The sequence below is a fragment of the Sminthopsis crassicaudata genome, chromosome 1 (genome assembly GCF_048593235.1).
Source record: "Sminthopsis crassicaudata isolate SCR6 chromosome 1, ASM4859323v1, whole genome shotgun sequence".
NCBI lineage: Eukaryota > Metazoa > Chordata > Mammalia > Dasyuromorphia > Dasyuridae > Sminthopsis > Sminthopsis crassicaudata.
This window is the reverse complement of record NC_133617.1, coordinates 63,095,427-63,118,462: the sequence shown is the minus strand read 5'-3', so window position 1 is coordinate 63,118,462 and position 23,036 is coordinate 63,095,427. Positions and strand designations below refer to the sequence as shown.

Sequence of the window (23,036 nt, the reverse complement as noted above, 5' to 3'; positions counted from 1 at the left end):
AGATCGTCTAGATCCCAGCTTGTTAAATTGTGGTTTACGACCCTGAATGTGGGATTTACATAATTATGATTTATTATCAGGAAATGTTTGATTTGCATACCTTTTTATATACCTGTATATCTGGGGTCATATAAAAATTTCTTGGGCAAAAAGGGGTTGCAAGAAGAAAAGTTTCCTCTGGACAAGATGACTTCTAGCTCTCAGGGTCTATATAGTTTATAATATAGGAAGACTTCTTACCCAAATAAGGGCACTGTGTTAAACATTGGAGATAAAATCGGTGAGGTGGCAACCACAATCATGCTGATTATGGAAGAAGGTTGGGGATCTGGGGATCTGTAGTGATAATAGTCAGTTTTGAAATCATCCCCCTCAGGACCAAATGTGTGTTCCCCAAATCTGATTAAGCATATAGCCAAGCATGTTCCAATTCTTGGCAGGGCAAACTAACCTTGTAGATAAGAACCAGGAGTCTCCAGATGTACAAAAATGTTCCCTAGCCTACATACTTTCCTTTGTTCTGAGGAAATGTGTGAAGAAATTGACTTGTCACTTGATAAGTCATACTTTCCATTTTTGTTTAAAATTATTATTCTCAGATCTATTTCTGACTTGACTATTAATGATGAAGTTAATTGGATCAGTGACTTCAGAATCATTACAATGGAAGGGGCCTCAGAGGGCATCTAGTCCAACTGTTGCCTGCAGCTGGAGACTCCTCAACTGCATATTCTGACATATGGTTATTCATCCTCCATGTAAGACACTCAAGTCTCATGACCTTCTCAGGTCATCCATTCCATTATCAGAAATATCTTATTGATAAAAAAAATTATAGCTTCTATTGAACCAAAATCTAAATCCTTTTACTCCCCTTACCTTCTGCTCCCAGCAGGGGTTAAGCTGTATGCATAGACTTAGACTTTGATAGAAAACAGTAAAAGATGGTTGCTTTGTGATAACTGTTACACGCAGCACCTTTGAAATTCTGCTCAAGTGTCAGATGACAGCCACCAGACTTGAGGCCAAGGAAGTTGAGTTTAAATAGTAAGGCTTCCTGTGCTTGTAAGGATCTTTAAAGAGGGCATCACAGCAGCGTGGGGTTTTCTAAAGGAGCAAAGATTGTGAAATTTGGCCTCTTTTTCCCTCTGATTCTTTAAAAATGACATATTCTTTTGCTCCCAGATCCATTACAGGAAGCCTTTTGGTTTCCTGAAGTATCTAATAAATAGGCTTTTAACTTGAAGTGCTTTGAGTCCCCTTAGGGAAATGCCAAGTAGATGGCCTAATTCTTTACCATGGAGGATAAATTCTTAACTTAGTTTTTGACCTTGCCCAAAAATGTCAACTGAAGTCTGAGTCTAGAGAACTTTGGGGATAAGAGAAAAAAAGCTGGGAACCATCATCCTCCAAGCAGCCTAAGAAAACATCTTCTTATAATGGAAAGAGCTCTCTTTATTTGGAATCTCAGCTCTGTTATGTGCTAGCAGAATAACTTTGGGCAAGTCACTTAATTCCTCCAAACCTCAGTTTACCAAGGAGATAACCCAATATTTGCTTCACACAATTTTTTGTGAGGTTCAAATAAGATATAAAAAGTATTTGCAAACTTTAAAATCTACATAAATTTAATCTGCTACTAATTTCATCACAACAATCTCAATTGGAGAACATCACTCTTATATTATGACTAGCAGTAACTCCCATTTCTGTCAGGCTTTCAGATTTATCAAATACTCTTCACAACAATGCTCTGCTATAGGTCAGGGTCATATAAGAATGATTTCCATTTTATAGATGAAGAACCAAAGAAAGACTCGGAGAAGCTCAGTAATTTGCTTAAGGTCCAACCGGAAGTCTCTTTTGAAGTCTACTGACTGCAAGTCTTAGATTCCTTCTGCTCCACCAGGCTGCCTCATATTTAAAAACCCAGCCTTGAGATGTTGTGACTTTTTGTTGCTTGGGATTTTCAAATTGAGATTGATTGACCAGCTGTCAGGGATGCCATAAAAGGACTTAGTCTTTTCCATGGAAAAATGGCTATATCAGATAGAAATATGGGGGTCACTGAACTGTATGCTAGGTTATCTTGACACCAGTATTATAGGCCTCATTTGAGTATTTAACACTGGGCTGGACAGCCTTTGATGTCCCTTTCAATTCCTGTGATTTCCCAGAAAAGGACCAACAAACCAAATTTATCAGCCTAGGACAGAAGGCAGGGCTTCTTGGATCAAATTTATTGCACTTTCTTAGAAGAATGGAAGTTTGTCTGCATTTAAAATCACGTGGCTAGAGAGGACCACCAACAAAATCCGTTGTCTGGTGGATTCCAAAAGGAAATAACAACAATAGTTAGCATTTATATAGTGCTTTCAGTGGTTTACAGAGCAGTTTACATAACTTCTCTCTTCTGATCCACACAAAGACCCTTTGAAGATTTTAAATATGAGGAAACAAGCTGAGAAAGTTTAATAGACTTGCCAGGATCATACAGCCAGCCAATAAGTGACTGAGGACAGTTTTAAATTCAGATCTTCTTGTCTCTAAGTCCAGTTAGTTTTCTTTTCCTTTTAACAGTATGATTTTCTTCTTTCCAGAATTTAAACCAGAATCCCCGGACCCTGCTGCCTAAATTTTATGGGCTATACTGTGTTCAGTCTGGAGGGAAGAACATACGGGTGGTGGTAATGAACAACATCCTTCCTCGTTTAGTAAAGATGCACCTTAAGTTTGACTTAAAGGGCTCTACATACAAGCGACGGGCAAGCAAGAAGGAAAAGGAGAAGTCCATCCCCACCTATAAGGACCTGGACTTTATTCAGGATATGCCTGAGGGGCTGATGTTGGATGCTGACACTTTCAGTGCACTGGTGAAAACTCTTCAAAGAGACTGTTTGGTAAGAGGAAGGGCCCCTAAAAAAGTAAGTTTATGTGAATGGGAGTGAGTCACACTGATCCCAGGATGGAAAAGACAGCACTTACTATTTCAAGAAGGGTAATATCATATCATTTCTCAGCTTGGAAAGAGGGCAATATCCCATGAGCCCTCATTCCACAAAAGAAGATGACATAGACTCTAAGCAGGAAAATGAGATTACACAGGCCCTGACTTCAGAAGAATGAATTGTACAAATCTAGTACCAGGAATTCAAAGTAACAGAGCTTCTTAGATGCCTTATTTAGCAACACATTCATAGACTTGATAGATTTAAAAAAAAAAAAAAAAAAAAAAGGTACTTCCTTGTGTAGAAGGACTGGATTACCTCTTGTAAGAACATCACAGTATTACTAATATCTCTTAGAAATAATCCTACAAAAAGAGATACAGTATATCTGAGATTGAAGAATGGAATTAAGTTCAATTTTGTTTACTGAGTACTACAAAACTAAAATTTTGAGTTCATAAGATTTGAATAACAAGAGGCCAAGAAAGCATAGCTGGAGTCTGGCTAGGTTTGACCTGATTCTAGGGGTTGGGAGGGGTTGGGATGGTGTTTCTCTATTTTTTTCTTCTTTTGTTTTCCATGATGGCTTGTAGGTATTGGAGAGCTTTAAGATCATGGACTACAGCCTGCTGCTGGGGGTACATAACATTGACCAGCAGGAGCGGGAAAGGCAGACTGAGGGAGCCCAGAGCACATCAGATGAGAAACGTCCAGTTGGCCAAAAGGCACTCTACTCTACAGCTATGGAATCTATCCAGGGTGGGGCTGCCCGGGGGGAATCTATAGAAACTGATGACACGTAAGTGATGAGTTTGGACCATTTATCAGCCTTGAGGAAGGCTTTCTCTGTAGTCATAGGTCATAGGTCATAGTTGCTGGATCACCTTTTCCTCTCAGGACTTTTTTCTGTCTATCCCTTATCTGCCATTGCCTCCTCCCTACTTCTATCCCCCACTCAATATCATCCTGTTAGGAGGTAGTAGAACACAGGTACTGTACTCTGTCTATGATTAAAGAGAGGACTTCTCTACATTTAGCAGATCAGTAATTTAGTCCAAATTTTAAAACCATAGCTATATCCCTTCATAAAATAAATTGTGTATAGCATATATATGGCACTAAGTAGGATATAGAGAAGATAAGGCCTGCTCCTTAGACTAATTCATTCAACATCAATTCTGCAAACATTTTTAAACACCTACTGTGAACAAACCATTCTGATAAATATAGCATTTGGATAAAACTGTTTCTACTCTGGTGGAGTTTAGTCTAGCATCAGGAAATAAAACACAAATAATTGTAATATGCAATAATAATTGACAAGTAATTTAGGGAATTGCAAAACAAATTGCCATGCAAGGTCTGAGAGAAACATCTTCACAGAAGAGAAAAATCAGAAAAGGCTTCACAAAGGATGTGGTAGTATCTGGATTGGGCTTAAAACTATATGGAGAAATTCAACAGTCAGCAAAGAAGGAAAGACAATATTCCAAGTATAAGGAATTTCAGGAGGACAAAGGCACAGAGATGGTACAGTTTATTTAGAGGACAGTTTGGCTGGAGTATAGAGAATTTAAAATATAGTAAAATTTACTAACTTCAGTATTTTGTTGGCTCCATGATCTCATTAATTCTTGAGCACTCCCATTCTCTCAACTTGCACTCTTGATTTGAGATTCCAAAGGAATAGCTATTCCTACATATGCTTATGAATAACCTGTGAGTCTTTTACACAAACATTATAGGACAAGTACCCATCAGCATATATATATGTTTAAATATATTCAGATGGCAGAACAAGAGTAGTAGTTTAAAAACATTCCCCTTCCATCATACCAGGACATACTCTCCCATAAATGCACACTTAGGAAGAGAGGGTTTAATCTTAGAGAACAGTTGTTGTGAGGCAGACTTGTAGAATATATATGTGTATGAATATGACAAAGACAATTCATAGTACTGAAAGGCCTAGTAGTTGATTCTTTTTTCCTAGAGCCTTCACAGAGCTCCTCTGGGGTTCAGCATCTCTGCTCAGCTGGGTTCTCAGTATCCATTCCTTTCCATAGTTGAATTCTTAAATGGCCTCCTTAGTAACTGACTATCTCTATATTGATCTGGAATATATTTCTCTGTTCTCCACTAGAAATTAATACCTCCTATTGGTTCATTAGCTTTCCTTCAGAATTATACAGCCAACAAAATCCCTTCTTTCCCTCCTGCATGAATCTTCTCTACAGACAATTCCAACTTGCAGTCTTTCCCTCTCTCAAACCCTAATTCTGAAGTTCATCCAGAGCCTAGCTATTTAAAACCCCTAAGTCATGGCCAATTTATTTATTTAACAAATCACATCATTCTCTTCTTTACAGTTAATTTAACACCTCATTAACACCTTGTTACCTTTAGACCTTCTGTGATTACATCAACTGGGCTGGGGTTGGGAATCACAACCTCTTCCTTACATACATTTTCTCATTTCATGTGATTCTTTATCCATGTATTGAAATAAATCCTCTATATAGCACCAATCAAATGCACTGGAGGTCTTATTCTAAGTCTTTAATATCTCATTTATGCCAGTGCAATATTTGAGGAATTGTTTCTGAGAATTTAAGACATCACCTAGTGGACTGCAAGGTAGTAAGTTTTTCAGTCATGGCAACTCCTAAATATAAAAGTATCATAAGTTACAAAGGAGTTCCTGCTCTATATCAATAGTAAGATAAACCAAACAACTGAAATGTTGACCCTTAAATAATTTTAATCAATAAATTATAACCACAGCAGTATCTTATGTTTTCTATACTTCTCCATTGATTATGACTGTGAAGTTGTGGTCAGCTGTAGAAAATATTCTACTAAAGCATTCTTATTCTTGTTCTCGTCTCATTTTCATCAAGGACGCCGTCTTTCAGCTGGGCATAGTACTTGATCGGAAGTCAGGAAAACCTAATTTCAAATTCTTTCTCAGATATTTATTAGCCGTGTGACCCCAGGCAAGTCTTGGCCACTCTGTGCCTGAATTCCCTTAGCTGTAGAATGTAAAATTTCCGTAGCTATATCTACTTCCCATAGTAAGACAATATTTGTAAAGCACTTTGTAAACCCTAATACACTATATAAATGTTAGCTGTTATTATTACATACATAGATTTCCTTCCTATAAGGATTCTATAGTAATAAGAAAATATACATATAGGTAAACTAAAGTTTCCTTGGTCAGCTTTTTGATGGGGTAGGGGAATAATATCAATCATGATCTTGTTAATTCTTTCGATTTGTTCCCTGCTTTGAGCTCTATGGGAAATCCCCCTCTGAATCCCTTTACATTTTGCCTCCAGTATAGGTTTCTTCTTTGTACTGGTCAGGTATAGTCATTCTTCTTCACTTCCATCCCTTCCTCACTCTATAGTCTTATATTAGCAAATTGTATACTGAGGTATTAGTGTTCAAGTGTGATGATCCCCCAATTATCGGTGAGAATCCCAGAATTTTCAAGTCACAAGGAACCTTACCAGCTATCTGGTATAGCTCTTATCCAAAAAACTATCCCTACTCTCACATAATCATTGAGCAGTCATCTGTCCTCTGCTTGAAGGCCTCTAGTAAGGGGTGACTGGCCATCTTTTGTAGCAGTCCATTCCACTTTTGAATAGTTAATTTAATAATAATTAGAGCTGTCTGGACTGTCCTATTTTGAATGTTGTTGTTTTTTTCCTTCTATCTACAGTGTTCTTAGGATATTAATAGTTCAGCAGGGTTTCACAATGAATTTTTTGTGGGCCTATTTCCCCTTCACAATTTATATTAACTTTTAAATAGAATTAGAAACAGATATTCTCTTTAGCTGTCATGACTCTCCACCTCTAAAGGAGATCCAAATGTTGGCCAAGAGTGTTTATTATTATTCTCTTATTATGGTAGCTATTTTCATTCATTAAAACTTCTTAGAAATAACAGTATTTGAGTCATTTTCTTTAATTTTATCCATTTCCATTTTTTTCAGAGTACTAGTCAGCTATATGAGTTGGTCTCTTTCAGTTGCAGTGTCTTCCCTGCTTTCTTTAGAACTTTACTAATTTGTCATTCATGTTGACCTCTACTGTAGCCAGTCAGTGATTTGATTCCATAGCCTAACTTATTTTACAATTATTTCCATGGCAGTGAACAGTTCTTTTCTCTCAGAAAAAGTCAGTTTTGTTTTATATGATGCTTAATATTCCACATGTCTGATACCTTCCAACTCTCTTCATTCAGCAAAGATTTATTAAATATTTACTGTATGCTGGGCATACAAAGACAATTTAAAATTATCCTTGCCTTAGGGATATGACATCACACTACTTAAAGAAAGTATTTATGATACACAGGCATAACACTTCCAAATAATCCCAAAGCCATTGACCTTTTTGAATTCTTACTCCTTACCCATGTGTTCTAACATAGTTTTACTATCCTTTTTGCATTGAAATCTTGAGGTATCAAGGGATAAATTGACTTGAATCTTATATTTTTCATAGAAAGTCTGTACATCTTCTGCAACACATATTGATGTATATGCTATAACTATCTTCATAGAGATCATAAATTTATCATGTTCACCATTTGCATGATCAGTCAAGTTGACTGACCGTCCTTTGGGCAAATGATGAAACCATCATTCTCCAATTCCTCTGATTTGCTCTGAGGAAAAATCTGTCCTTCTTCTATTTTGTCTTCTTGTGTCATTTGCAATGATATTGTCACTATGAGACTGTTACAGGTCCTCTGGTAGTATAACAATTTACCAGGCACTGTTCTCACATATATGGTACCAACATACACACTACCAGTGATGAGGTGGGAAGTCCAGAAACTGACTCTTAGCTCCCTTTGCCTTTTTTCTGCCATTCTGCCCTGGTCACTGAGGAATCAGGCCTCAGCTGTTTACTATATGTCTGTTTCATGAGTTGCCAGTGATCATTCACCTAATGGTCATGGCATAAAACTGTTAATCAGATAGTCTGTTGCCAAAACCATCTTTGAAGCCTTTATAAAAAAATTACGAAACTTGCCAGAGCTCGTGCTCCATTGAAATAGCTCTCAAGAAATTTTGTCCACTTCTGTATCACATATGAGATGTCACAATATGGTTTGTTACGCTATGAGGTTGGGAAAGAGGGTAGTGCTAAATCACAAAAGGCATTGAATTCCAAGCAAAGGAGTTTAAATTTCTCAGTGGCAAATTGGAAGCCCCTTGATATTTTTGATCAGAATGTAATATGACCAGATCTGTATATGAGAAAGAATATTCCAACAGGATGTGAAGGTAGATTGGATGAGTGGAGAAAGGAAGATCTGTTAGGAGGCTATTGCGGTAGGCTTAAGTGGGATACAATGAGGACTTGTTCTAAGGTATTAATAGTAAAAAAAAAAAAAGATTTTGCTAAGGTGGAAGTGATAGGATTGTGTAACAGATTGGATATGAGGATATAGTTTTAACTCCAAGGCCTTATCTCCTATATCTCCTCCTTGCAGTCTGGTAGGAGGTATAGGAAATATTCATGATATCAAATAAGAAATACAGGCATTAAATGTTCACGCAAGACAATATAATAAAAACAAAGGCAAAATACAATTATCATATGAATAGTATAGACATGAGCTCTACAGTAGACTCAATGATGTGTGTTCACACACATCATCAGTTGCTTTTCCTTTCCTTCATAGGATCTCACATAGCTATTTAATTTTGCTGTAGAAACTGAGAAGAAAAAGAAATCAATATTGGCTAGGATTGTTAGGGGGAATTAGATTATGGGACATGAGTTGAGCTTTGAAAAATTTGGATTATCAGAAAAGAGAAAGGGAGACATTATATGCAGGAGGAATGTTGTTAACAAAAGTATAGAAGTGAGAATAACTTATTAGGGTAGCAATGGGAAAACCAGTTTGGTTAGAGTAAAAATTCTTAGAGAAGAGTGGAAGATAAAACTAGAAAGTCAAATTGGGATCAGATTGTGAAGGAACTTTAAAATCCAGGCTAAGAATCTTAGACCTTATACTGCTTATTTCTTGAGTAGTAGGAGAATATGCAAACTAAGATTCCTCTTTTATAGTGGCAGACACTAAAAGTCTTTCTCTAAGCCAGCTGGCATTGGAGCCAGATTTTCCTGAATACAAATGTATTGGTGTCAGAAGATATCAGGGCACATCTGCCTACCTCCCTAATGTATTGATTAGTGCTAGAAACCTAGATCTATTCAATAGGACATTAATTAAAATCCCACTAGGATCAGAAGTTGCTATTTGGGGGGGAGGAATCCCCCAGGGGGTAACATATCTGGTCTTTAGAATGTCTTGGCATTTGTAGGATTTGGCCCAGGTGCAGACTTCCAGCAAGAGAATAACACAGAGTCACAGGTGAGGACTACAGTGCATGGGGTCACTTGTGTGCAAGATGAGCTTGGCTGGCCCTGGGCTGAGCAGTATTTTACCACTGATTCTGGATGCCAACTAACACTGCAGTCTGTTGTGTTTATACTGGCAATGGTGTGGCAGTATTTTAGCCATCGGCAGTCAACTTAACTAGGATCTTGTCACGTTTGGGGAGCTGAGAAATTTGCCAATGATCATGTACTTTGGAGAAATAAATATTGTACAGCCTTCCCTACTATTTTTAGTTATACTTGGTAACGACGTTATAATTCCAATAATAGGGGAAGGGCCTTAAGTAGGACCCTCAGTTTATAGCATGAACTTAGTCTGCCCTTCTTCAGAAGATCAGAAAGCTGCAATGTAACCATAAAGATAAGGCTAATTCTGGAAAGCATGTAGAAATCAAACTCGTTGTGTTATAGCATTTGTGTGTGAGAGAAAGACACAGTCACTGGCTAAGTCACTCTTACCCTTGGAGCCTCAATTTCCTTTTAACCTGAGAGGTCCCTTCCAGCTTTCAAGAATCTGTGCTTTATGCTGAGCTTCTCCAAGTACCAGTTACATCATATGCCAGGGATATGTCTGCCCATTCATCTGACAGGATTGTTGTGACCAAACAGGATAATAGATCTCACTTGCAAAGAGTCTGCCATCCTCACTTTGGAAGTAGTGGCAGGAAATGATATAACAATGTAGAGAGCCATTTGTGGTAGATCATAAAGAATCTGGAATGCAACAGATTAATAAATACAGTCAAATCTCCTGAGGATTAGACCAAAACACCTTAGGTAAATTTATCCTTTGTCTTCTTTCCCCCAAATAGGATCCTTGCTCTGGTAAGGGGGAATGAAGTAGTTTCTGGATCTGGCTTCCATTATCAGTTCCTAAACCTGCTGTCATCCTCTTTGGCATTACCTCTCAAATAGGAAGGTCGATTTCCATGAATGCAGCTCTCTGGCTTGTAACTACTCCTGGAACCTTTTTCCTGGGGCTTTAGTGCCACAGGTTGTCTACACTAGCTGGGGTGGCCACTGATACCTACCTCTTTCTCCAGGATGGGTGGGATCCCAGCAGTGAATGGCCGCGGGGAGCGTCTACTACTACATATAGGAATAATTGACATCCTGCAATCTTACAGGTAGGTGCTGGAGCTCAGTTTTCTTTGAATTCCTTTATTAAGGATCAAATCAAACCCAAATTTCTGAAGTTTTTTTATTAGAATTTGAATCAGATCCATGCTTAGCCTTAATTTTAAAAGTCAGTTTCTTTTTAGTTAATTAGCATTTTCAAAAACCAGATAATTTTCCAAATTCAGGACCCTTCTTTATACTATAGTAATCTTCCTTCTGGGTCTCTAAAGCAAGTCTTTCAGAAGAAGCAGATCAAGAGAAGTGAAGGTGTTGAGAGGGAATAAATGGGACAGTGATGACCATGCATCAGATCTCACAAGGAAGTCAAGAGTGAGTGGGAGAAGAGGCAGCATGCCAACTCTCAGAATGACCGACAGATGCAGCCCAAGAAAAGAGTTGGTGTGGGTGAAAACTTTCATAGGGGTCATTTGAGCATCCATTCAGTTCCAGATTCCTCTTCTCTACAGCAAAGCCAGTTTCAGAAAAAGAAACATTCTGTGAGCAATTACCTATGACTTTTTTGCTTTCTTTCTCAAGAAAAGATTAACTTTGGCCTAAGCTAAGGAAGTTATATAAACAGTAAGAAATAGTAGAGATGCTTTGTTTCTCAAAGATAACTGGTATAAAGGGCTGGATATCTCTAGTGTATTTCTCTGATATCATTGATGATTTTTCTTTAGATTCATCAAGAAGCTGGAACACACATGGAAGGCTCTTGTCCATGATGGGGTGAGTTTATAAGAAACTCATCTTGGTAACACAGGTGATAGTATGCCCTGGACCTCTCAGTTTAGGATCTTTGCTCCATCCTAATTTGCTCTTCAATCTAGAACAGTCAGGACAACCTCTCAGTACAGGTAGATCTTAGCTTCTCCTTCCCTTTTCAGTTTTCTCTTCCAAATTTGCAATAACTCCCTTCTTTCATTGGCCCCACAGGTCCACTTGTTCATGCTGCCCCTATTTAACAAAGTTCCATCCTTCAGACCCTGCTTATCCTAACCAAGGACACCATGTTTAGGACCTTTCCCTTGGTCAAAACTTGCTGTCAATTAACTATATTTAAAACAGCTAGATAAAAGAAATAGGCTTTATTTCAAAAGGGACATTTAACCAATAGCACATGCACAGAGTAGGGAAACCAGGAAAGTGAGAGATCTAAAAACTGTCACAAGGGTTGTATGAAAAAGGGAAAAGACTGTTTCTAGATTGCTCTGTAGAACAGAATCAGAACCATTAAGGAGAAGCTACAGGGAAACAGATGCTGGCTCAATAGAAGGAAGAACTTTTCCCTACAATTATAGCTGCTTAACAACTGAATGAACTGCTTTCTGACTCAACAAACCCTGTCAGTAAAGAAGCCAAGCAAAGTCTGGAATTTTGTTGAGGGGATTCCTGCATGGGATGGGTGGTTGGACTGGATGCCCTCTTAAGTTCCCATCTAACTCTTACACTCTAAGATTCTATGTTTAGATCATAAGATAATGTTGATGACTGACATGATAACTGAATGGGTTATCCCTTTCCGTGATATTTCTATCTTCACAGATTGTTAAAAGTGGAAGGGACCTTTGAGGTGATAAAGTCACAGAATCTCAGAGTTGGAAGGGCCACCTGAGGTCATCTAGTCAAACCTATACTTGAGTAAGAATCCTCTCTACAACATCCCCAATAAAGTGACCAACTTCCATGTGAAGAGCTCTAGTAAGGGGACACGATACCTCCTGAGGCGTCCCATTCTACTTTTGGACAACTGTACTTATTTAAAAACCATATATTTCTAGCTAGAAGAGACCTAGGAGCCACAAAACCAGTCCCCTCATTTTGTGCATGAGGAAAATGAGACCCATAGAGGGTCCCACAGCCAGTAAGTATCTGAGGCAGAATTCAAATTTAAGGCTTCCTGACTTCAAGTCCAGCACTCTATCCATTGCATCATTTGGCCAGAAGTGAGGATGGCAGGAAATCTTCCCTCACAGAAAACTTAAATCAACATCTCCACATTGCCCATACATTGTTTCTAATTAATAACACTTCTATATCAAGGCTTCTTAAACTTTTTCCACTCATGACTGTTTCATCTGAGAAATTTCTATGTGACCCCCGATATATAGATATATAAAATGGGGATACAAATCAAGCAATCACTGGTAATACATCATAATTTGGTGACACACATATTGTTGCACAACTCCATGTGGAGTCACAACTCACAATTTAAGGAACTTTGTTCTACATGATAAAACTTCAAATACTTGAAGTCAGTTTATCCACACTGTTTCTTTCTTTTTTTTTTTTTTTTTTTGGACAAAATATCCTCAATTCTTTTACCCCATCTCCCATGGCACAGTACCTCTCATTATCCTTGTTTCCCTTCTTTCAGACATTCCAACTTAGCAATATCCTTCTCATTTAGGGTTCCCAAAACCGAACAAAATACTCCAAATGTTGTTTGCCTAGGGCAGAGTAGAGGGAAACAAGTAATCATTTCTGTTGTGGATACTTAATGCATCCTAAGGTTGACGTGGAATTTTGGGTTAATGTGTCTGTGTTAACTCACATTGAGATTACAGCACACTAACATTTTTTATGACTATCTAACAATACTTCTCCCGTTTTGTACTTACAAAGTTGATGGTTTAAAACTCAAACATAAGATGTTAGCAGTGTAAGGTCCAACCCCTCATTTTATATATCAAAAAATTCCAGTCTGAAAGAGGGAAGTGGCTTTTTTTTTTTTTTTTTTTTTTTTTTTGAGGTCATAAAATGACAGTGGCATAAGTAAGACTAGGACACTAATCTTTTGAATAATTATTCAACATCTTGAGTCATGAATTTAACAAAGCATTTATTAAACTATGTGCAAGGAATATCTTGTATAATTGCTGGTGATATATAAGAAAGCAAGACAATTTCTGCTCTCAAGGAGTTTACATTCTACTGGGGAAAGCTAGCACTTAAAAGGAGAACTATATAGGGGATACAGAGTTTAATAAAACTGAAGGGCAGGTTTGAAGATGAAGAAGTTCAGGATTTCCCTTGCAAAGACCTGGATGAACCTAAGGTCTGTGGCCAGGATATTATGAGGAGAGGAAGGAAGTTGAACACAAAGGCTAGAGTGCAGGTGACATGGTTTGGAATTGGCAGGGAGGTGACTTTCCTTGCACCCAAGGAGTGAATTTTCAGTGGCAGATTTCAGTCATTAGTAAATGACTGATAAATGCAGTATTTTTCAGTACCTGGGACCCCACACATGACAACACGCAGGAAGCTTGTATGTGAGGCATTCCTCCCCGCCATTTGGGACCTATACTGGTATGCTAAGTATTTGCAAAAATGAAATACAGGTTCTTTGCCCCTCAAAGATTCACCCTCTAGGACACACACGTTCAACTATGTCATTCCCCTGTTTGGAAACTTTAATTAACTCTAACCTTTTTACTTCTAGAACAAAATACAAACTCCTCACCCTAAATTCAAGGTTCTCCATGGTGATAAACCATTTGTCTTCTTACTGTCTTTACTGCTGTCCTTTATTCTAGCCAGATTAGACTGGTAGCTATTCCTTAAATTTAGTCTGCCATCTCTAAACTGTATGGAATTCCATGAGCCACCCTGAGGGCTGGATGCCTTCTGGCTTCCTCTCAAGATCCTTGTCTTCCTTCCAGGCTCAGCTCCTCTGCCCTTGGCATTTCTTATTTCTATGTTTGTATAAAATAGGAGTTTTTCAAAAGTAGAAACTTTGGTTTTGTCCTTGTAGCCTAAAAACATCAGATGCTCAGGAACTATTCAAATGAATTCCTCTTTGAGGTGATGAAAAGCCTACTGGATTTAATTTAGATCCCAAGGACCTGAGTTCTAATCCTGACTGCTGCTGGATAATCCCATGCCTTTGGGCAAGGCAGTTCATCTCTCAGCCTCAGTTACCTCTTTAGTAAAAATGAGAGACTTGATCTAAATGATTTCTAAGATCCCTTCCGTTGCCAAATCTGTAAGTTTTATGAGACTAGTTCTGTGACTGCGGATAATTCATTTAACCTTTTTTGAGTGTTTCCTCTTCAGAAACTGGAGATAATGAATGATATTTGCATTGCCTATCGAAAAGGACTGGGGTGAGGACTGTTCAAGCCTTAAAGTATTATAGAAATGAGAAGAGTGAGGCAGACCTTTCCGGTTAGTGTGTCTCCAAGGCCTGGTGTAAACTGAGATAGCTTACCCAGTGGGGTGACGTGCTCCAAAGGCATTATTGCTTCATCTGAGGGGGAGGGGGAGAGGACATTGCCTGAGGGGCAAGAGGCACTACTAGTGCCTGGAAATGGACTGAAGTCAGGAGATTCAGATCTACAACTACCTTCCCAGATGCCCCCTAGAGAATCATCTTACCTTTCTGGCTGACCTGCAGGTGCCTCAGGAAAAATGAAGGGGTTGGAATCAGTGCTCCCTAAGGAGCTTCCCTGTGGCTTTTCAGTTGGAGGGCCAATGATTTTATAGATATAGAGGCTATGGGAATTTTTTTTCTTGACTGATGACTTCTTTTGCAACTGAAAAATCTCAGTTTTGAATAGCTATTACAAATTTTTTTCTATAAACATTTAAATCAAGCTTATTTCTACAAAAGTATGAGTTATGGAATTGGATGCTAGTCTTTAAAGAATTCAGGTAAAGCATATAAGAATTTAATAGAATGAACTTATCAGCTTCAACTTTAGGGATGCCACAAAAAAAAAAAAAAAAAAAAAAAAAAAAAAAACATGCTGCCACAGAGCCCGATGAAGACCAATATTGTCTGGAATTTTGATTATGGCTCTGAACTTCAGGCCATTAAATCTTTCTGATCTGATGGTTCACAGATACTACTTACTTTGGATAAAACAGGGTCAGGAAAGCCTTACTAGAGCCATGTGGGCTATCTAGGCAACAGAGCAGTTTCCGGGGTTCTAGTCTCTACTTCGGAAATAAGGTTAATGCTTGCCCATCTCTAAACCTGATCTAGTCCAATCCACAGTTTCTGTCTGAAACTGTGGTAATATCTCTGTCATCACGTTTGCCAGTTCTTATGGTTTATCTGTTTCAAATGGCTTGAACGCAAGATAGGAAGCCAGCCGTGTGCTTTCTGCCTCTTTATATTGGATATGTTTGCTTTTATTTATTTATTGAGTTTGCTTTTAACTAGTTTTTTTGTTTTTGTTTTTGTTTTTTGGTTTTTTTTTGTCCTTCTGATACAAAGATCATTCTCTTTGGCAGAGAAGACAGAAGCAAATTAAAAGTTTAGTAGTTCTTATTTATATCTGTCATCCATTATCCTGTTTACCCTTAGCAGTAGTCCTATCCTTTCTTTAATCTTTTTCCTCTCCATAACAACCTTCATTTCTTCTGAATTCTAGTGTTCCTAACATTATTCTCCTAAGATTGTCATACTTTAATATTTATTACTATTTCTCTTATCCTTGTTTCCATTTTATGTATTTTTTATCTGAATTAATTGGTGGATTTTCTTCACACACACAGATTTGTTCACTTGAAACATCTTCTTGTTAGAATTATTTCTCTATCTTAAATATCTCAATTTCAAGAGTTTCTGATTGTTCCTCTGATGACTTCCCCTATAAAATTTTAGTCCAGAAGATCTGCCAAACCCTTTGAAATTTGCTTTCCCAAATCTGTCATGCATGTCATATTATTAATAGTTTTTTTCTCATAACAAAATTTTTAAATTAAGTGCCCACTTCCTTCCCAAGATTCTAATAATTTCTATTCTAGCAAGCAGTTTTTGTTGGTGAGAATAAGATCCAGCTTAGAAATTTCATTCCCTTCTTGGTCTTTTCACTTTTTGAAGAATGAAATGATCATTGAAACTTTGTCGTTAGTCATGATGAAAAATACTGCTACCTCCAAAGAGAGAACTTTTTTTTTTCTTTCCCAACACGGTTAATATGGAAATATGTTTTGCATGATTTCACATGGCTATATTGCTTGCTTTTTCAATGGGAGTGAGGTCTAGAGGGAGAGAATTTGAAGTAAAAATTTCAAAATGAATGTATTAAAAAAAAAAAACTTTGCCATTAATTACTTGGGTGATCTTGAACTAGTTGTTTTTCTTTTCTTTTTTATGTTTTTCTTTTCTCCTCTGTAAAATTAAGAAGTTGAACTAAGTTTCCATCTAACCCTGAAAAACTTTATCATATTTCTCATATGAATTCTCCAGAAGAAAGAGGAAAGACATAGAAGACAATGTGTATCAAGCATATAGCTAATAGGGGTGACTTTGAGACATAAAATAGGATTTGAGAATAAATTAGAGCATAATGTCATCCCTTAAACATTGATATTATTACATGTCCTGACACCTTCCTCCTCCTCCCCCAAAGAAAGCTGCAAGGAACTGTGTGTTTATTTGTGTAGTCAGGCTAATAATGAACACTAAAATACAGATTTCCTTTGAGCAACTAAAGTAAAACCTAATCAGAATACATTTAAGTGCTTCTAGTCTCTGAATGTTATAAGAACTAGAGCAGTTTCCAAGGAAAATTATTATTAATATTATACTAGAAAGGGATTTGCTGGGGCAACTAGCTGGCACAATGGATAGAGTGCCAGGCCTGGAGTTAGGAAGACTTACCTTTCTGAATTCAGCTTTGACCTGAGACACTTACTAGTCATGTGACTCTGGGCAAGTCATTTAACCCAGTTTGCCTTAGTTCCTCATCTATCAAATGAGTGGAGAAGGAATAGCTTTATTATCTTTGCCAAGAAAACACCAAATGGGATCACAAAAAGTTAGACACCACTGAAACAAACTAAAGAAAGGGATATGGCAAGGATGGACTCCAGTGAGCTAGCACTCAGATCAGTGGAGCGTAGATTTTAGAGCTTATTATAGAGATTCTCTAATCCACTGTTCCTCTCCACCATTACTATTCATTTTTGCAAATGAGAAAAATTTACAGAATACAAATAAGAAAAACAAGGTCCAAATAGCTTAAATGACTAACGTTAAATCACATAGGCAGTACAAAACAAAGCAGAAATTTAAGCCTAGATCCTTAGAATCAAGAGCTTATTCTACTCTGCCACAATGTAAAGAATGTTCTCAACAATTTCCTTTTTTTCTTTTTCTACATCCTATCCTACCTCCATTTTCCTTTTTAATATGAATTATCCCTTGCTTATTCCCATTTCTAGGACACTGTCTCTGTGCACCGCCCCAGCTTTTATGCTGAGAGATTTTTCAAGTTCATGAGCAACACCGTCTTTCGGAAGAACTCCTGTGAGTATGTTTCAGTATGTGGGCAAAGATGTCTGGCCCAGATCCTTGCCAGGGCCTGGTAATTTTGATAGAAGGAAAAAAGGAATTTGAAAGCAGGAATCCTATGTCAGAAGAAAAAAAAAAAAAAACCTTCCCTCACAAGAATATTTCCCTAAGAAATGAGAATGAAATTCATTTTCATTCAAAAGAATCAAAATTCCTTTACAGCCAGGCTCCTTGAGAAAATCATCTACATTGTTTATCTCTACCACCTAACCTTACAATCCCTTGCAGTTTCCTAATCCCTTGCAGTTTCCTACTCCCTTGCATTCTGTCTTCCAACCTCATCCCTCAACTCTGGTCTCTTTAAGAGTATTAGTGATCTCTCAGTTGCAAAATCCAATGGCCTTTTGATCCCTGACTTTCTTGACCTCTCACTTTTCTTGGATACTCTCTCCTCTTTTGGTTTCTTGAGTGTTACTTTATCCTGCTTTTCTTCCCACTTGCCTGACCATCCCTTCTAAGACTAATTTGTTGGATTATTAATTTTGTCCTGCTTCCTAATCATAGACAGTCAACAAAATCTGTCCCTAACCCTCTCTCCTCTATATACTCACAATCATTAAATCAACCAACTACTTACTGAACATTTCTACCTGAATATCCCATAGCATCTTAAAGTCTATTCATCTATCACAGTTTTGATAAGAGACCATATAAGCTCGGACAAGCTCAGCCAGAATCAGAACTAGGGAAGGCAGAGACCCTGGAAGAGCTTAAGCTCTCAGAACCAAGGAGACAGATAAGCTTCTAAGAAAGCTTCCCTCTCCTCCAAACCTGCCCTTCCTCCAAGCCTCTAATTTCTGTTGAGGGTATACCCAGGAACCCAGGTTTTCAAATTCAGCCTTGAGATAATCAGTTGCTAAGTCTTATCAATTATACCTCCACAACATTTCTCTCATTTGTCCCCTCTCTGTCTGTTTCCTCAGTGGTAAAGTTAGAATAAAAGTACCTACCTGGCAGAATTGTGGTGAGAATCAAATATATGTAAAAGGTGCCTAGCATAGTTCCTGGTACATAGGAGGTGCTATATAAGTTCTGATCTCCTTCCTTCTTCCCCACGTAGCAGCTACCCCAGTTCAGATCTTCATTAGTCTTTGATTGGACTATACCAGTAGCTTTTAGTTATTCTCCTGATTCCAGTCTCTCCTTTCTCTAATCAATTTTCCACACAGCTGCCAAAATAATTTTCCTAAAGTACAGGTTTAAGTATGTAATTTTCTTGTTCAAGAATCTCATTGCCTCCTATTCCTTTTAAGATAAAATACAAATTTCACTTGATTATTCAAATCTCTCTAGTGTCTGTTCAGATGGGTTTCATATTACTCTTCTTCAAGTATACTTTCCCACCAAACTGGCCTACTTGGCTATTTGTTCCATGTACTCAGAATTCTGGCTTCTACCTTTATATGGGCTGTCCCCTATACCTAGAATGTGTTCTCTCTTCATAGTTGCCTCTTAAATCCTTAGCTTCCTTGAACTTAGTCTCATTAAGTGCCACCTCCTACAAGAATCTTTTCCTGATTCTCCCTCATTGTTAGAATTCTCTTCCTCCCCAAGAAAGTATTAGTTGATATTAGTATTCTTAGTATTAGTATTCTCTTCCCCCCCACACACATATACATTGTTAATATTCTCTTCCTCTTGCCTTTTCCCAGAATCTCCCACTCTACCCCTACCCCCAATAGAATGTAAGTTTATTGAGGGTAGGAACTTTTTGGATTTTTTGTCTTTCTAACATCAAAACTTGCATATACAGGCTTCTGGACCTCTCGTGTGCATTTCACATAGTAAATACTTAATAAATACTTCTTGAGTGCATATCAGAAGAAGAGCACTGTATTAAGAGTCAACATCTGGACAGAAATTCTATTTCTTCACTAACTTATTGTATGGCTTTGAAAAAATTACTTTCCATTTCTGGGTCTCAGTTTTAACATCTGTAAAATGTACACAGGAAAAAAGGTCCCTTCCATCTTTTTAAGATTCTAGAAGAGAAAATGTATTCTTCAGTCAACATTTATTAAGCAACTACTGTGTAGTAGGCACAGTGCTAATCCCTGGGGACACAAAAGACAAAAATAAAAAGGAGTCCTTGCTTTTGAGAGCTTTTCATTCTACTAAATGTTATAATATTTACACTGATGGACATATGTTATATAGAGGCAAATTTCAGCTCAATAAAGCCCTATCAATATACGTTTCCAGCCAAAAGCTAAGTGATTCTTTATTGTGTAGGTTGTACCGGGGATGATCTCTAAGGTCCTTTCTAAGTGGGAAACTTGTAACTATATATCTTGTATATCAGTGTACATAAATATAAAAACACACACACATAAAGATATGGTCAATAGCAATACAAGTGTAGATGCTAATTGCCAAATGAATGAGTCACATAAGGATTGCAACAGTTTAAAGGAGAAAAAAAACAGGAACAGTTTATGAAGCATAATACACCCTTATAATTACAAGAAACAATCTCCATAATGTATTAAAATATAAAATAGCATCAAATACAAGATGTCTCATAATTGAATTGATTTTAAAACATATCTGTAATTTTAAAAGTAGAACTTGAAGTTCTCTCCAACTTGGAGACCCTGGTATATAGCCTTCCCTTTTGCTACCATATTAGTGCCTCTGTAGCATTAACATGAGTAGATTGGTCAAAGGAGGCTTCATGGAGAAAGTGAGTATATAAGCTGGTAATTGGTAGATTAGGAAGAATTAGATTATAATAATTGACATTTATATATGAATTAATATTTACAAAGTGCTTCTCTTCTCATAGTTCTGTGAAACAGGTAGTGCAAGTATTATTAATCCCATTTTACAGATTAGGAAACAAAGGCTTAGAGAGCTAAAATTACTTTGTCGAGGCAGTCAGACTTGGATTTAACCCATATTTTGATTCCAAGACCATGGGGCTTTCCTCAGATAAAGGAATCTGAAAATTGAAGATCGTGGGCATAGTGAATGTTATTGAAATTGGGAGACAGTGGGGAATATTAAGGAAATCAACTTGACTAACACAGAGCTCACATTGAGGGAGAAAACTAAGAGATAAAATGGGAAAGGTTATTTTGGTTTTGGTTTTGGTTTTAAAAAGATGCATTATTAGACTTAATATCATTACTTTTCTGCTTGCTCTGCCCCATCTTTCTCCAATCAAGCTCTGAAATCATCACCATCCAAGAAGGGTAGAACCACCTTGCTGGCAGCCAAGACTTCTGGACCAACTGCTGCCTTCTCTGCTAGCCAGCTTCCTAATGAGAGGGAGGAAACGCAATATGACCTACGTGGAGCCCGCAGTTATCCCACACTGGAAGACGAAGGTATTAACATCCTTCCCTGGCCTAGAATAAAAAGCCATCAGAACTACTTTTTTTCAGAACTCTCCCCTGGACCAGAACAACAGGATCAATTGAAACTAGGAGAGATTGAGCAGCCTTTTCCAAATCTGGCCAGAAAATCACAGACTCTGACAGATGGTAGGGACCTCAGCAGCTTAGTCCAACCCATATATGAACAGAATCCTACTTCGATCTACCTGACAAGTAGTTATCTGCCCTCTCCTTAGAGACTTCTGAGGAGGGGAAGTTTCCCCACCCCTGAAAGCAGCCCAGTCTGGGACTGCTCCCCAAGTCCTCCTGTTCCTAATTTTGCATTTATTAAGCATTGACCATATGCAAGGTACTCGGTTTAGTGCTGGAAACACAAATGGGTCATCAGGTAGCCCTTGCCAATGCTCAAAGTTCCCAGGCTAGTTAAGAGAAGGAAGTATGTGTACAATTAAGTAAAGAGCAAAAAGAGTCAAATGGGAGGAGGGAGCTAGGTTAAGGTCCAGAAGTCTGTAGACAGAAGGTCAGCTTGCATTTCTTAAGGGTCACTGTGTCCTTTCCTCTTTAAAAAGCACTTTGTGAAAGTAGTGTTTCTTTCCATTGACAGTGATAGGAACTGAGGTTTGGCAGGGGTTTAAGGGACTTGCCCAAGGTCACACAGCTGAGGGTAGTAAGAGGCATATGTCTTCTCCCCACCATATCAGGCTGAAGAGAGAGAGCCTTTTCATTTGGAGGGCACTCAGGGAAGGGCTTGTGAAGGACAGGACATCTGAGGTGGGCCTTCAAAGGGGAAGAATAAATAACTCATTCCAGGCAAATGAGCAAAGCTGAAGATGGGGAAGAGCAGAAGGAGAGCAGAAAGGAAAGACTTGGTGAGAAAGTCAGAAAGAATTCAGAAAGAATTTACGGTCCAGTTGTGGTGGGCCTTAGTGCCAGGATCAGCACTGTATTTCTTATAGGTTGCTTTATTCAAAACACAAAGAGCCACAAAAGGTTTTAGAATAGAGGGGTGACATAATAATTGCAGTATATTGTAAAAGTTAGTCAAGTAATCATGTGAACAAGAAGTCCGAGAGGAGAAATTAAAAGCAGAGAAAACAGTTAGGAAGCTGTTCCATTATTAGTAAGAGGTGATTAGAGTAGGAATGGGAAAAGGGAGTGACAGAGGGAAGCCCCTAATAAATATAGAGGAAGTAGAATTGTTCAGACTTTGCAGGTCTGAAGTTATCCCATAGGTGACAAAAAAAGAGAAGTCAGAAGTGACTAAGTGACTATTGAAAGAATGATAATGTCATTTAAAAATGTAGAGAAAGTGGGGAAGGAAACAAGATTGGGAGGGAAGATTGAGTTCATTTTGGTCTTGTTGAGTTGGAAGTGTCCTATGAACCAACTGAAATGTCAGATTCCCTCTTAATGAAGACAGTGGGAATTAGAAGTACAGAGTTGTGAGTCATCTGCATTATAGCTCTAATTGTAACTAGGATTAGATGACCAATAGAAAAGAAAGAAAGAAAAAGGCCAAAGGCACAGACTTGGGAACACCCACAGTTATTGGATAAAAGGAAAATAAATAGCATGATACAGTGAGAAGAGCATTGGAATTGAGGCCACAAGACCTGGGTTCAAAACCTAGATTTGACACTTATTGCTTGAATGACCTTGAGCAAACTACTTAACCTCTTTGGCCATCAAACTCCTTACCTGCTGAGGCGGTTGGACTACAATCTAAAATTAGGTGCCCTCTAGCAAGTAGTTTTAGGAGCCAGCCAAAGAAATGGGATAGGAGTCAGGTCCCAAAAGAAGTAGTTTAAAATCCTGCAATGAGGTCAAAGGATGAAGACTGAGAAGAAACTGTGTATTTGTGATAAGTTCCTTAAACACTACAGAAAAAAATAGA

The 23,036-nt window shown here is 37.9% G+C and overlaps 1 protein-coding gene across 9 annotated transcripts in view; it reads left to right on the top strand.

Annotated features, from left to right (window-relative positions):
• The window catches only part of PIP5K1C (phosphatidylinositol-4-phosphate 5-kinase type 1 gamma), a 124,802-nt gene that overhangs the window by 82,024 nt on the left and 19,742 nt on the right, over positions 1–23,036 (top strand). For all 9 annotated transcript variants that reach the window (XR_012488690.1, XM_074307630.1, XM_074307589.1 and 6 more), the window contains 6 exons: positions 2,601–2,900; positions 3,542–3,747; positions 10,420–10,503; positions 11,176–11,224; positions 17,675–17,759; positions 20,972–21,133. Coding sequence is in view for 8 of the 9 variants with exons in the window: in XM_074307630.1 (XP_074163731.1) it covers positions 2,601–2,900; positions 3,542–3,747; positions 10,420–10,503; positions 11,176–11,224; positions 17,675–17,759; positions 20,972–21,133 (886 nt within the window). In the remaining variant the exon portion in view is untranslated. The remainder of the gene's footprint in view (positions 1–2,600; positions 2,901–3,541; positions 3,748–10,419; positions 10,504–11,175; positions 11,225–17,674; positions 17,760–20,971; positions 21,134–23,036) is intronic.